The sequence below is a fragment of the Telmatherina bonti genome (genome assembly GCF_933228915.1).
Source record: "Telmatherina bonti genome assembly, chromosome: 19".
NCBI lineage: Eukaryota > Metazoa > Chordata > Actinopteri > Atheriniformes > Telmatherinidae > Telmatherina > Telmatherina bonti.
The window spans coordinates 18,566,394-18,582,672 of NC_136617.1; the positions used below are offsets into that span (position 1 = coordinate 18,566,394).

General features: G+C 37.8%; 1 protein-coding gene across 1 annotated transcript in view; it reads left to right on the plus strand.

Annotated features, from left to right (window-relative positions):
* Nucleotides 1-16,279, plus strand: part of csmd3b (CUB and Sushi multiple domains 3b) — a gene marked incomplete at both ends in the record, with an annotated part of 385,522 nt that overhangs the window by 305,974 nt on the left and 63,269 nt on the right. The window contains 13 exons of the mRNA XM_079258329.1: nt 502-690; nt 4,528-4,628; nt 4,869-4,937; nt 5,068-5,224; nt 6,749-6,940; nt 10,559-10,685; nt 10,991-11,193; nt 11,921-12,112; nt 12,408-12,546; nt 12,863-13,050; nt 14,974-15,092; nt 15,198-15,273; nt 15,410-15,526. Of these exons, the coding sequence (XP_079114455.1) occupies nt 502-690; nt 4,528-4,628; nt 4,869-4,937; nt 5,068-5,224; nt 6,749-6,940; nt 10,559-10,685; nt 10,991-11,193; nt 11,921-12,112; nt 12,408-12,546; nt 12,863-13,050; nt 14,974-15,092; nt 15,198-15,273; nt 15,410-15,526 (1,869 nt within the window). The remainder of the gene's footprint in view (nt 1-501; nt 691-4,527; nt 4,629-4,868; nt 4,938-5,067; nt 5,225-6,748; nt 6,941-10,558; nt 10,686-10,990; nt 11,194-11,920; nt 12,113-12,407; nt 12,547-12,862; nt 13,051-14,973; nt 15,093-15,197; nt 15,274-15,409; nt 15,527-16,279) is intronic.

Genomic DNA, 16,279 nt, shown 5'->3' on the forward strand with positions numbered 1-16,279 from the left:
TCCCAGATGGTATAAGCTGATACTCAGAATGTAACACATGGGAGGTGTCAAAAGAGATTTGAGTTTCCAGTCTCAGCATGCCGTAACATCCTGCAGCATTCTCAGAAATAGATATCACATCATCCGTCTTTGCCCACTAAGAAAAGATTAATCCAGCGGCACACCTTTGGAAAATACTAACTCAACAGGCCCAACTTAGCGAAGCTGAAGGTGACGGATACTAACAACTTGTGTGCTAATCGTTCACACCTGCACATAAGTTGTCAGGCATTTATGTTTTATTCATCGCTTTTCTTTGTTGAGACTTTTTTTTTAATCACAAGAGTAACTGAATGATTTACAATGTTGATTCAGCAAGAGCAAGACGGAGCGTGGCTAACTTTTCTTTCATGATTTGAACTCATCCTAAATGATTTAGATGCTGGTTTGATGGAAGAGATAATGGTGAATTTTCCTCACATGCAGTATTAGTGCTTGAAAGCTTTTTTGTTTTTCCTGCAGAGTATACTTTGGAACCATGTGAGGACCCGGGGATGCCCCGGTTTGGCAGGAGAAACGGTTACAGTTTTGGAGTTGGAGACACTTTGTCATTTTCCTGCAATATGGGATACCGCCTGGAGGGCGCACCGGAGTTAATCTGTTTGGGAGGTGGGCGGAGAATGTGGAGCGCTCCTTTACCCAGATGTGTCGGTATGTTAACACTTTTGGTCATGTCCTCACAGAGACAAGTTAAAGTGAATCCTCCAATATATTATTTACATGTTTCAGCCCCATAAAAAAAAAAAAACCTTTAAAACAAAAAAGGTTTGTCTCCATGTGGATGGATCTTCATCGCTGCTGTTAGCATGATCTATATTGTCAAGGGCCAAGCTCATGAAAGGAATAATCTCATATCAAGCATTTGCCTGGTAAAATAAAGGTTAAACAACAATAAGAGCTAAAGGGTAATACATTTCTCCTTTCCTTCGGGCGGCATGCTGTATTACGCATCTTGGATCAAATAAACACATGGATATTTGTTACTCACTGAATAACAGAAGATGCAAGTGTTTCTTTATCAAAGCAATCAACGTCTTGCAGTGCTTTGGATGGTGTCATTAGATGCATAATTCTACTAAACCAGCCCCACCACAACTTTTAGCAGGTAAAATGGTTTGGTTGTGGCTAAGTAATGATCTCGGCAAGGTCTAAAAAATGTTTTTTTACACCACATCGTTTTCACATTAATGGACAATTTTAATCCACTGGCTATTTAAAAGAACTGGTGACATCAGTGTGAGATTGCAGTGTGAGTGTACAGGGTCTGGAAAGTCACTGGAAGTGACGCAAAATTATATCATTTATCTTCAGGTTGTCTTATAATGTAACTCTTCACCTTCTTGGTTGTCCAGCAACACAGCCTCCAAGATTAAAGCAGATCAGATTAGGGGTGGTGAAGACGAGCAAAGAACAGATTAAGTCAGATAGTTTGTGATTTTTCATGTCAATGTCATGATTTTATCATAATGCAAGAACAAGAGTGTAAGTAAGCATATGTTTTATGTTATTAGACATTTTTCAGCCCTGTGGAAAAGTTTGCTGTAATGCTACTTATAATAGTATTTGTTTATTATTTAACCTTAATACCATTAAACATGTATTATCATATAATATCTGATGTCTTTTGCACCAGGAACTTTTTGTTTTTTTCTATTTTTAGCTTGAATATGTGATCACAGACTGACAAATCATAAAACATTTGATCGAGTAGATGAAATTCTGTTTCCTGCAGCTTTTGAAGTAGCACAAATGGACGAACACGGTTGTCATATAACCAGTGAAAATCATCCCTTTCTCAGTTTTGGTGGCACAAAATCTGAATATTTCTACTAAATATTTCAAAGGGGAAAGTTGTGAATTTGGTTAAATACTGACAGTTTAGTTAAAATTTTGATCTTTAACTTCCATTGCACAGGGATGCATTTTACTCTATCGGATACTGGATTTAAAAAAAGAAAGAATGGAAAAACAAAATCTTCTGATCAGGCTTCATCTATTTCACTTCATTTTTTTTTCCATTATGTAACTTTAATTAGTAGTTTACACTAAATACATTATATGAGTCAGAGCACAGACTCACAAAGGCTTTTATCATCCAGCAAATGTATGAGCAGCTTTACTGTGGGCTTATGTGCTAATCCAACAGAACGTACCTGCAGCTGTATCCCACCACCTATAGAATGATACAAGAGGCAGACAATGGGGGGAATGCACAACATGAAGTAGATTTTCATGTAGTTTGAAAGCGAAAGTCTGAAAACGCTGCATGTTGAATCATATGCTCTAGAGAACATAAATAAGATAAAGGGCTTGCTTAGTGGAGATTCAAGTCTTTCACTTTTGGTAGTAAATCTGTGTCCTGAACTGTACCAGTTACTTGATAATCTACACAGAGGCTGAAGCAAATCAAAAAAGAAAATAAACAAATTAAGGACAGGGATTTTAGATTTTATTCATATGCAACGATCAGCATTTCTTTTAATTCGAGACAAACTCTGATGAAGCAAGTGAGAAAGTAGTGACTGACAAAAATGGATTTCAGCAGAAGCGTTGTGATATCTGGTTTCCACTAGATGTTTGAGCAACGACTGTCCTTGACCACAGCACTGGCCTTACAATTGCTTCCTGTCCACCAGAGAATTGCATCCTCCTGCACTTCACTAGATAGGAAAAGTATCATGCAAGGCATGAATACAAGATATGTGTAACCTTGGGTTAAGTACAAACAAACAAAAAAAAAAAAGTGTAAAATGGGATTCGATGTTTGGTGCAGAATGTAGCATGCATAAGGGCCGGTCATAAAATTACCTAGCTGAAGAAACTGCACTGCTTCCTCGCTTGCCCCATAACATGTTGTTTTATGCATTAAAAGTGTGGAGCAAGCCAGAGCAGTTCAGACCATGCAGCAGCTGAGATTACATTTTACACAGTCCAGTCTTATTTTCAGCTTTGTGTGTTTACAGTGACAGTGTGTAACATCTTTGCCTCTGTCATCAACGTGACAAAACTGATAATGCAAAGAGGTGGGAGTGGTGTGGTGTGTCGGTATTCTGTGGCATAGTGCAGTTTCGCTATATTTAGTTCCTGTGTGTTGTGTTGCATTGCTGCGTGGTGTGGTATTCATCACAGAGGAGGAGGTGAAGAGAAGAGAAAGGAAAAGATTAGAGCACCTACAAAATGTGGTTTCCCAATCTGTTAGGGGGGATTGGATTTTTATGTTTTCTTTTTTCGTTTCACTTTTCTTCTTTTGTCTTATAAAACATTTCTCTACATTTCTAAAAATAAATAAATTCCTCAAAAGTTAGGAAAGTCACAACTTTTTTCATCCTCAGCATGTCCACACAAGACCTGCCTAGTGGGCTAATTTAGCACGTCTTAAATAACTGATGCAGACTGAAGATACAGGATCTAAAAGTGAAAAATGTAGCTTGTGAACAATGAACTATGTAATCCTATTGCAAATAAAACCACAAACCTATCGCCTGATCATGAAATCGGCTTCTTGAGTTAAAAAAAAAAAAAAAGAAGAAAAAAAAAAAAAGCAGGTTTGATGGGATTTTTTTTTTTCATCTGACCTATGTTTTTGGTCTTACATGAGAAAAACTGCACAGAACTGAGTGAAATGGGGAGTAAAAACATTTTTTTCTTTAAAAAGAAAACCAAACATTGTTTTAGATGTCTCCATTGGGAACCAGGGGGAAAAGGAAGGGTACTTTTCTAGAAAGAGAAACAGCAATGAAGAGCAAGATGGAGAAGAGAGGAGGAAACTGGATAAGCAGAAGAGGAAGGTTGATTGAAGTAGAGGACAGTAAAGGAGGCACTATTCATACAGAGTGGAAGAGAGAGTGAAAGCACAAGAGTGGGGGAATTAAAGAGGAAAGAGGGAGAGGGTGGAGAGGTAATTTTCTAAATGGAAACTATAGCTGGGTGATATATTGATGATATGACAGCTGTAATATGACGATTACACAAGTACCGACACAGAGAAGGGGGAGAGTGGGAGGGAGAGAAAGTGAAAAAAATGAATATGGGGGACATGGACTCTTCAGATAGAGGGCAGGGGGAGAATTGTAGGAAGTGGATATCTTTAGGTAAATTACTTTCTGAATTTACACTCTTCTGCCGAAGTAGAGAGTTGACAATTTGACTGTTTGAAGGAGTTATCGTGTTACGCTGGTTCATATAAACACATTCAGAAATCACTTTTTTTTTTTTTTTTTTTTTTTTTTAAACTTTTACATGGAAAAAAAAAGGTCTTATTGTTTCCTGAATGATTTTGACAACTCTCACCACACCAGGGACAGCCTGCGTTCTCTCTAGCTTTTCATACAGTGGGAAAAAATATTATCACTTTAAAATGCCCCAAAAAGCTGCAAGTATTTTGGAAATGAAAATGTCCTATATTTTGGTCCCTTACTTGCATAGCATCCATGACTCTGTGTAGTTTATTTCTTTTCTAAATTCCCTGCCCTCTGTCTTTGTCTCCAGCTGAGTGCGGCTCCTCAGTTATAAATAATGAAGGGATTCTGCTGTCTCCAAACTACCCAATGAACTACGATAACAACCACGAGTGCATCTACAGCATCCAGGTAATACTGTACATGTTTCTATATTTGGGTGTGCAGTTCATCCAAAGTCTTCAAACTGGATTAAAGAAAAGCTCATCACCACTTTTTAGGAGAGTATGAGAGACTAAAAGACTGTGTTGATATAATCATAAAATCATTCTGTAGTTTTGAGGAATTCCTTTGCCATTTTCAATTTTTCTGATTACAAGTTGTCTACAGCGATTGTCAGTAAAGCTGATCTGCATTCAATGCTGTTTCCAGGTGCAAGCCGGGAAAGGCATCAACATCTCTGCTCGAACCTTTCATCTCGCCCAGGGCGATATTCTCAAGGTAAACACACGCACGCACATTCGGGAATTTCTGTGTCATTCTTGCCTGTTATCCGTGTCTAACGCCGATCAGTTCATTGGTGGTCAGGTTCGCTGCATCACAAGCACACTGTGCTGTAATCTTATTACAGATTTATGATGGCAAAGACAACACGGCCCAGGTTCTCGGAGCGTTCACCGGGTCATCCATGTTGGGCCTGACGTTGATTTCTACATCAAACCATCTCTGGCTGGAGTTTTACAGTGATGCGGAAAGTACAGGAGAAGGATTCAAGCTAGTATACTCAAGTGAGTGCTGCTACTGTGTAGTATCATAAAGTTCCCAAACTTTAAACGTGTGTGCTCTTTGGAAGAACACAGATCTGTGTCAACATACGTATCATGCAGTTTTATACGATAACAATAATGCAAAATGCAGCATAAACACTCACTGTGACTGGGTGGGTAGATCAATGAATAGTTTGCAAATTGCATGGTATATTGCTTTAAACTGTGTCAGGATGTTTGATTCTGCATGATAAGTTCTGCATTATTAGCACATTATGCTACATATAGCCTTTTGCCACAAGAAGCTAAATGAGAAAAAACTGAAGTGGGACAATTTAAAGGCAATTATTGTCCCAGTCACATCGATCCAGCAGTTAAATGCTTTGTCATAAATCTGCTGATTTCTTACAAATGAACAGTTACTGAATCGGTTTTATCATTTAACACATTCACTTGTGAAACCTTCCAATATAGCGTTTTCTAACACTGAAAGGTCACAATAAATTTGTCTCATTTGATTAACAAAGCTCTCAGAGAAATCAGCGTAGGATGAGATGTTAAAGGTGTATCCTGATGTTCGCCAAAGCACACCGATGTTGACAGAACCCCTCTTAGATGTGCTGTTAGAATTAGAAAATGTAATTAGTTTAAAAGCAGTCATGGAGACTGATTGCTGAGCATGATTTGCATAGTGCTTTGAGGTTGTATTGTCTCGTTGCAGCACCTTTCTTGTGCTTTTGCAAGGTTATTTTGCATACAAAACAAAGAAAACTAGCTTTAAAAGCACTGCAATGACACTTTTTTTGTGTGTTTATGGTGTAATTTCACTTTGTTTATGGATATTTTTGATATGGGGATAAAGGATATAATTCAGTCTAACTCTTAAGGCGCACTTCAATGAATAATACATGGTGTTTTGTTTTCTGATACGTCTAAGAAACAGAATAATTTCAGACGGGTAACCGTTCACAGTGGATGTCAGTACGTGACAGATGTGTTTACGCTGCTATGTGGTAAATGTGCAACTTTCTCGATGGCCATTTTTAAGGATTTTGACGTGCACCCACATCGCTCTGCCAGGAGATAACTCAAACAGCGGCGCACCTTGTCTTATAGGCAGTGTTGTAGATCAAATCCTGGTTGTGTTCTTGTAAGGATATTTATAAACCTATTCATATCCCACGCTTTAAAACTGTGCACTAACCAAATATTCTCAATATTACCATGGAAACTGAGCTCAGACTGACTGTGAAAAACAACATCAAATTGGATAAGGTGTATGCAAGCTCCAGTATCACTCCGGACAATGCTTTCTCATGTATCGTTTTAGGTTTTCTTATTAAATTGCATTGAGAGCTTACCAGGCTCTGTGATATCGGCACACTCATAAACAGAATACTTAAGTGTCCCTGATATTAGGGGAGTGTTGCTGTGGGTCCACATAAAAACCAATTCTGTTCTCTTGTGTGGGCTTAAGATCTCCCTCTGAGAGCACTTTATAAGGCCACACTGTGAGAATATTTCTGTCTTTTTCTCTCTGTCTAGGTTTCGAGTTGTCTCATTGTGAGGACCCAGGTGTCCCTCAGTTTGGCTTCAAAGTCAACGACCAAGGCCATTTCTCTGGCAGCAGCATCACGTACAAATGTGAGCCTGGATACACTCTGCATGGTGCATCCACACTGAAGTGCATGACAGGTGAAAGGAGAGCCTGGGATAACCCTCTGCCTTCCTGTATAGGTATGTCCTTGCTTTACACTTTGAAAAGAAAAGACACAAATATGAATGCGGACGTACAAAGATATCTAATACATCTTTTAAAAGCAAGAAAAAAAAAAAAAAAGCATCTTCATGGGTTTATGATTTTATGATCTGTTACACAACACTTTCATATGCATCCACTTTGGTATTTAAAAACTTTAGATTTACTGTGTCACACTTCTTATTTTTAAGTTGAGTTTGTCAGTGCCACTTCCTGTTACATTCTTCCCATAGAATAATACCAAATATCGTCTGTAGGTGATGTTACTGTCCCATGGATGCAACTTCATATTAAAATAAATCTGTCTGAACAGATTTAGAATATTATTTGAAATGTGGAAGCAGTGAGCTTCAGGGTTGCTCACACAAGCTGGCGAGCTGCGGTATCATCTGTCCATCTCTACTTTACACAAATTGATCGTGTCTGAGAAGGATCCAGCATGCAGCAGGCCTCATTTTACTTTATCCATCAGTTCAGGACACTAAAACTGCATTTGATTATTTATTAAACTGCATTTTTAACTGTCAGTAAGGTTGCTAGCTGTTAGCATCTCCGAGCCAAGAACATAGCTGTTCGCAGGAATTAACCACTCAGAAAGAATGACTTGCTGCCACTGGCCGTACAGTTACTGGTGCTGGCTGATCATTGATCAGATCATTAAACTGCTCTGGGATGCATATCGCTTCCCGGTATGTGCCCTTGATGTCACATGACAAATTCAGCATAGTTTTATTGGCTAAGTTCCAGATGGATGTCCTCCAAGACTGACTGGTTATCCTTGTTCCTCAGATGTTAAACCTGAATTTCTAATGCTGAACTTAAAGTGCTAAATTTGGTTAGTTGAATGTTAACAATTAAAATGTATTTATTAATTCATTTATTTATTTGTTTGTTTTGTTTGTTTATTCTAACTGTCTTGGACTGTTGAGATATTAAGCACTAAATGAATACACTTGCGCATACATTTAAATTATATTTGGAAAGCCTATTGTAATTGCAATGAATTTATAGTTGTATTTTACCTCAATAAATAAATAATAGAAAAAATTTTGTATTTCAGATTTGAAAACTTTTTAAATTCTGAACTTGGTGAGACAGATTTACTTCCATAGCTTTATCTACAGGAAGTCCAAGTAACCTTATTATTGGAAGAGGTTTATTTCTGTTTTGCATAAAAATCTTCCAACAAGCCTCCAATATGATCTGCGTGCTTTATCCACCATCAGGTTGTCACCCAGCAACATGCAAACCCTAAATGTTAAAACTGAAAAGTGGAAAATGAGTTGTAAAAAACAAAGCAGCATCCTATGGATTCAAATGTGACCACATTTTCATTTAACAATCTCAGTTTGAGTCAAAATGAAGAACATTTTAACTCCTAAAAACATATCCAAATACATAATGATTAGACAAGGTTTGTTTTTTTTTGTTTTTTTGTTTTTTTTTCAGAATATCTTTAATCCCAATCCATCCAGTGTGCATCCATACCTTGTTAGTATAAAGATGCTTTACTGCACAACATCTGTTATACAGTATAAACTGGCTTTCTGCTCTATGCTGAGACGGGATGTTCTTTGAGAAAACAAGTAAAAAGAAAAAAAAGAGAAACAGATGGGGATCCAATTTCCTGTTCAATTGCCTTTTTATGTTTTTTTTTTTGTTTTTTTTTTATTTTCTTCTTTTTTTTCTGGATATCACTCCCTGCAGTGGTTTTAAAGTCTCAATGAAAATCCCATTTACTCAGGATTACACCACCTGGACTCCCTCTGTCCTTACTGCGCTTTCCTTTAGCCCTTCTTCTTTTGTTGTTGTGGCCGATTTTCTTTCCCACACCTGGAGCAATAATCAGCTTCCAGTGCTCAAACATGCCCTTGCACATACTCAAACATTCTTCTTATTTACGTCTATTTATACCATTCTTAGTATAAGGGCTTAGCAGTCTTTATGAGAACTGACCCATTAACAAATTTCAATTGATTTGCTTTTACAACAAACTAATGTATCAAAGCTTTTTATGGAAACAATAAAACCATTAAAAACAGCTCCCCTTTGGGTATTTCCATCTTTCTAAATATTCACTTGGAACATTATTTCCTTTTTAATTCATTCTCCAAGGCTTCAAACTGATGGCAAATTGTCACACCGCAGTCCAAATAGTGATGTCAACACATCAATAATGGTCTTTCACCAGCTTTGCAATCAATTCAGGCCTCCAGGACTCACACATAAAACACACACTCCTACATTTATCAGTAAGGTGTCATGAAGTACTTTAAATTGTATGTTATTAAGACTTCATTGGGACATGCTGCCATTCCTTTAGATTAAGTGTTGCATCTTATAATTAGAGGCAAACAAGTGCCAAGTCTTCTGAAAGGAACACAAAATTGCTGCTGCAGGTCTGCCACACATGGGAACTGCAGACATCACAGCCGCCCAGCATTTTAAGACCTTTCTTCTTCCATGCATGCCTCTCAACTTTCTGATTTTGAATTCAGCTTAATAAGTCTCTCTCCTTCTCCCTATCAATAATGAAAGAGTCATAAAACCACTGGCTAAAATTCTCTGCCTTTATATTTTAGTCGTGACACACTGTGACCTCATCAAACTGCCAGTCTTAATATTATATTTCTTATTATTATTACTCGCAGTGTTTCTGTCTTTACCCCTTTGGTTCTTTCCTTTCCCCCTCCCTGTCTTTCACTTCCTTCCTCTGTGTCCTCTCCATCCAACTTCTTCATATTGCTCCTATTACCCAAGATAATATATTCCTGTGATGAGGAAGCCTGAGGGAGGAGGAACTTGCAGAGGGAAGAAAAGCAGAAAGGGGATGAAGATTGTGAAAATATAGAAGTGAACGAGACAAAGCGAGAAGAGGGAACTTTTTCAGTTATATAATGTGAGGTGATTTCTTTGGGGAGAAATGCAAGATCAGCAAAATTGTGTCTTCCGTCCTTTGGTCTTCTTCTGCTTTCAAAAGAAAGAGCGACAGATAGAACGAGCGTAAGATCCTTTTTAATTCTATTTGTTTTTCAATTAAAAAAAAAAAAAAAAGTATTTGTTTCCATAGTGATCACTGCGCTGTGGTCACCAAGGCACACCTGGTGATCTGATTACATTGATAAACAATGGCTACAGACAGATAAATGGTTGACTGATTATATCTCACAAATACGCCAAAAAACTCTCACCAGTTTGAAATTAGTGGTGCTTCCATCATAAATTTGACATTTGGTAACATTTACATGCTAAACAGGGATATATAAGCACGGTGGCGTAGTGGTTAACACTGCAGCCTCACAGCGAGGTTGCTGTTTCAAGCCTCGACTGAGGTAGGTTTGAATAGGGGCCCCCTGTTCTGTGTGGAGTTTGCATGTTCTCACTGTGGATCTATGAGTTCTCTCCGGGTATTCCTGCTTCCTCCCACCCTAAAGACATGTGTCTTAGGTTAATTGCTACGGTTAATTGATCACTCATCACACGTAAATTGCTTTGGATCAAAGCGTCTGCCAAATTACTATAGAATAAATATTCTCAATGCATGTGCTCATTAATCTGTCTGCAATCTTTTTTGTATGTCTTTGTCACACCTGTAGCTGAGTGCGGTGGTCGTTTTAAGGGTGAGTCTTCAGGGCGGATTCTCTCCCCCGGTTACCCCTTTCCTTATGACAACAACCTTCGCTGCACCTGGACCATCGAGGTGGATTCAGGGAATATTGTGAGGTAAAGTGGGTCTAACTGGGTCTCACTTTTTCGACTTTTTATGCCTTCGCTAGTCATTTTAGGGCTAAATGAACACAATTGCTTTGTAACTCAGTATTTATTTGAAAATAGTGCAAACGTGTCAAAGCTTAAGCAAAGCAATTTGCAGTTGATGCATCTCATTAAGCTTCTTATGCTCTTGTAATGATGAATGAGAAGAATTGTCTTCTATCTTTGTTTGGCTGTCAGAGGCAAGTCTCCAAGTGCAGATGCACTCTGAGTAGCTGAGTCTTTTCACAGTTTTTCTACTCTTTCCTCTAAATCAGTCTTCAGTTCCTGGCCTTCGACACAGAAGCCAGCCATGACATGCTGAAGGTTTGGGATGGACCACCTGAGAATGAAATGTCCTTGGCTGAGCTCAGCGGGTCTCTCATTCCTGAAGGAATCCACTCAACACTGAATACAGTCACTGTTCAGTTCGAGACTGACTTTTACATCAGCAAGTCTGGATTTGCTATTCAGTTCTCAAGTAAGTGATGTTCTATTAGCTTAGCTTATCATAGCTTAGCCTGCGTGTCCCTGAAATATGGTTTAATTTATCTGCATTTTCATACAATAACATTTCATAGCTCAGTGCTTATTTAAATTTGGTTTTATTGATCAAAATTGGCACTAATTTGATATATTTCCTAGAGGTAAAATGTGACAATGAATTTCAGCTTTAATTTCTTGTTTTATTTAGCTCTTTTGTTGTTTTTTGCTTTGTTTTGCAAACCTAGATGAATGAAAAACCTTTTGTAAAATGTTCAAAGTATACAAGAGATAACACTCTATAAAAGAACATTTTAATTTACTCAGGAGATGTGAGGTTTTCTGCCTAATAGTATGATGTAATACTCATTTTGTAAAGATAGTTTTTTTACTTACAGAATTGTTTATTAGAAAATACTGTTTTGTTTAAATCCTTAAAGACTTTATATGAAGCAATTTCTTTTGCTAGTTTTCGAAACTGAAAAACAAAAATGTATTTTCCTTGATGTGCATACATGATCATATAAGTATGTAATGGTTTGTATAAATTTTAAAACAATTTCATGTCATTGTTACATTTTGATAATAAAGGACTTTTTTTTTTCATCTCAAGGCAGTGGAAATTAGTTCAACAGCCTTAAATATCAAGTGTGCCCCTGTTTCTGGAAACTGCTCTCCTATTTTTCTTCCATTGCCTACCATGTCTCTGTCTCCTTTCTGCCCAGGCTCGGTAGCTACAGCCTGCCGGGACCCAGGTGTTCCTATGAATGGCAGTCGTAGCGGTGATGGCCGTGAGCCGGGGGATTCGGTGTCCTTTCAGTGCGACCCCGGATACGAGCTCCAGGGGGACGACAAAATAACCTGCATACAAGTGGATAACAGATACTACTGGCAGCCAAGCCCGCCCGTCTGCATAGGTGAAAAGGCTTCAGTATATTCTATAGGGACATAAAATAGATGTACTGCATACACAGCTGGAGTTGTTTAAAGTTCAGTGCTTGATTCAAGGACAGGGCACATCCACCCAGACTTATAGGAAGGATGTTTAACTCCACTATAAACACACACACACACACACACACACACACACTTCTCTGTTTCATCGTATCATAATGGAAATTGTGTTTAATTTAGAAAATAGTTTAATATGATGGCATTTTACATGAATTATTTCATCAAATGTTTTTATTTTATTCCATGTTCTTATCATAGCTCCTTGTGGAGGAAACCTAACGGGCTCCAATGGATTCATTCTCTCTCCTAACTACCCGCATCCCTACCCTCATTCAAAGGACTGTGATTGGCTCATTGCTGTTAATCCTGACTATGTCCTGTCACTGGCCTTCATCAGGTATCAGTCTAAGTCAACTAAACTTTTAAAATCTTGTTTTATCCAAGTGTAATGTTTAGTTTTTCTGAAACTTTATATTTGAAATGAAATAGACAATTTTCCAAGTTCTGTTTTAAGCTACAAAGGTTGAGTTTGAACATTATTTGTATTATTTACAGGGAATCAATGTTTTTCCTTTGATTTAAACTTAGGAAGGTTAATCCTAAAAAAACATTTGTAAATGTTGAACTTTGACCTTTTTGCTAACATGTTCCGCTCTATTCAGTTCAGCTGCTAACAGCTTTTTTTTCTCTTTCGCACTTGTGTGTTTTGTTAGCTTCAACATTGAGCCAAACTATGACTTCCTATATATCTACGATGGCCCAGATAGCAACAGTCCTCTTATTGGTAGCTTCCAGGACAGCAAACTCCCAGAGCGGATAGAGAGCAGTTCAAACACCATGCATTTAGCATTTCGCAGTGACGGGTCCGTTTCTTACACTGGCTTTCACCTGGAGTACAAAGGTAAAATATTCAAGTAAAAGTACCTTTTTCCTTACTCTGAAATGCTGACTGAATAATTTCAAAGATGATAAATCAAATGTACATTTCTCACTAAAATAACTCAGTTTGTCTGGGGTCATGTTGCATAAAGCTGTATATGAAAAACAAGCAGGTCTGGTGCTGCACTCACACAGACAACCCAAGCATACGGCTTTGGCATTGATATAACCAACCAATCTATACGCAAAATAAAAGAGGGGAGAAAAAGGCAGTGATAGGACTTACTGCAAAAGGAAAACGGTTATTTCCGTAGTAACAAAAGGTGACAGGAATGATTTCGTGCTGGGCTTGAAGTAAAACAGGCTTGCTTTACATCTTTTTTCCAATCTTTTCTGTAAAATCTTAAAGGATAATGATTAAAACTGTTGGTTTTATGAGCAATGTTGGATTTTCTGTTCTTCCTCCTCTATTTTGGGATGCTTTTCCACAACAGATGGTGCATTCATGACCAATGGGAAATTTCTTATTTCCTATTGAGAGGACATGAAAGGATGCAAAAAAAACACATATTTCCTGCTCAGTATGTGGAAAGTTAAATAAAACACTAATAAAGCCAATTTTTACTGAAGTTATATGTGTATATATATATATATATATATATATATATATATATACACACACACATATACACACACATATTTACATATGTAGGGTTAGTTTCTTTGTTTCTTTTTTCTTTTATTTTAGTGATTCAATATGCTCCCTAGAAAGTCCTCTTCAAAACATAGAACAAAGGTGTTCCCTAACTGCTGGGCAGTTAAAAGTTTACACCAGGCTTATATGGGAAACAGTTTTTCCTTTAAAGATAAAAGCAGGAAAGTTACAAACAGTTTGCACACTGCAGGGTTCTTATTTAGCCTTTAAACTCCAGCAGCTGGTTGTCTCGGTTGCCAAAATATCCCAGTATTGTTAACAGAATAGGTGATGCAACAGAGCAGCAACCATGGCCCTATTCAAACTTTTTAGAGTTTATAACGAGCATTTATTTAATTGCATATATAAATCTCAGTTTCAACACCTGATATGTTGTATTTGTACTGCTTTCAGTTTAATGCGTAGTTGAATCATTTGAAAGTGTTGCATTTATCTACATTTTGCACAGTGCTCCCATTGTTTTGAAGACAGGGTTGTATAGAAACAGAGTAGACACACATCCCAAGAGAGACGGTTTTTATTGGCAATTTGTAACTGTCAGTTGGTGAAAAATAATTTTAATCCAGTCTGCTTGAAGTGATTGCATCAGGGACTTTTTTGGTCTTATCTGTTTTTCATAAACAAAGCAGCATGGGAAATTGCTCTTTAAAGGTTTCACTGTTAACATGACAGAATGTTTCTCTTGTCATGACAGGGGTGCGTGTTAAATGTGTTGAGAAATATTTCATTTTTCATACTGAGCTGCCACTGCAAGCTGAGCACACGTATAAGTATACATAATGACATAATATATACTGCTAATTTTAAGATGAAGACTGATTGTCCTCACTGTAAAATCCCTGTTGATTTGGGTGTTGAAATGTCTGTCATGAGGTGTGAGTTGGATTCACTTTCAATCAGGAATCAACATTGGCTCTGTGTGGGCTCAGGCATTAAGCCTGAAGTTGATGCGGGTGGCTGGTAATCTTTTAGAAGGGGGGGCGGGGGGCAGCAGAGCCATAATTTACAAGGGTCATGTAGCACACAAAAGCTCAGAGTAAGTTATCGTTCTTACTCCATCTTGGCAAGGGAAGCTAAGTCAAACAGACTATTAGAAAGGCCAGTGCTCCACCTGCCTCATATGATTATTGCAAGGGACTTACTTATTATTAATTTGCCTTATTACTCATGTGTGCTTGTCGCTTTTTCTTTGCCTCACCCACTCCTTAACTAACTTATTCTCGTTCTCAGCCAAGCTGAGGGAGTCCTGTTTCGACCCAGGAGTGGTTCTGAATGGAACGAGGCTGGGATCAGATTATAAACTGGGCTCCACAGTCACCTTTTACTGTGAAGCAGGATATGTACTCCAGGTACAGATGGCTGGGATTATGCAGAAACTGGTGGACGGATGGTTGTCTGGTCTGTTGGTTGAGTTTTTGATGGACAAGTGACATTTTTTGCATTTCCTTTTTTAGGGCTATTCTACTCTTCTCTGCCTTATGGGGGATGACGGCCGACCAGGATGGAACAGAGCTTTGCCAAGTTGTCAAGGTAAAAGTTAGCGTAAATAACCCATTCACATAGAAATGCTTCTTTAGTTAATTTAAGGTGAACTTTTTTGTTATTCGTTGAACTTTGTAAACCTTTAGCCAGGCTTCATTTTTGTTGTGTATGTGAACATGTGCAGCTCCCTGTGGAAGTCGCTCTACGGGATCAGAAGGGACAGTTTTATCTCCAAACTTCCCCAGAAACTATACGTCTGGACAGACCTGTGTCTACTCTATATCTGTGCCAAAAGAGTTTGGTAAGTTCATCCGCACACAGTACATCTCAAATAAAGCAGTAGTTGTATTCAGCACTTTTGTGTATGTCAAAATATTTATTACAATTACAACTGTCCTAGATTTAAAGAAAAATAAATAATAAATAGCGTGCAGATCAGTTCATACACAGTTTATAATGCTTTGAGGGATGTGTAAAAAGACTTTAGACTGAGTCTTTGAAAAATATTTTACTTGACAAGAGTTCTTATATCAACTTGTCCTGAATGAAACAAACTGACATTAAAACATGCCTTGTTTTTAATGGGGATCATCTGCAGCCCCTTAAGGATGCCTATAGGGGGGCTTCTTAAGGCATGCTGAGAAACTAGCTGTGATATTACATGTGATGAAAAGACATTTGCTTGCTATTCATTTGATTCCAGGTCAGGGTTTCATAATTGAAGTGACATTTAAAGATGAGACTGTTTTTAATCTTGCCACATTTGATCATTGGTCCTTGAGTCCGACTTAAATGACACTTTATGAGCGATATGAATATTGCAGGAGATTCTTCATATTAAGTGAGCTTGCAGCTCTGAGTGTGGTCATCAGAGGAAAGATCAGTCAGAAGGTTGCTGTCAAGAAGTTATGTGTGAAATTATTATCACAGCTATTAATATTATCTGCTGGAATATTTAACAGATAATATTTCAATATACATAGTTGAATTCAGGTCAATTTCTACTTATTTCAGTGTAAACAATTCTAATAAGTCTTGAAAGATAATTCTTGTA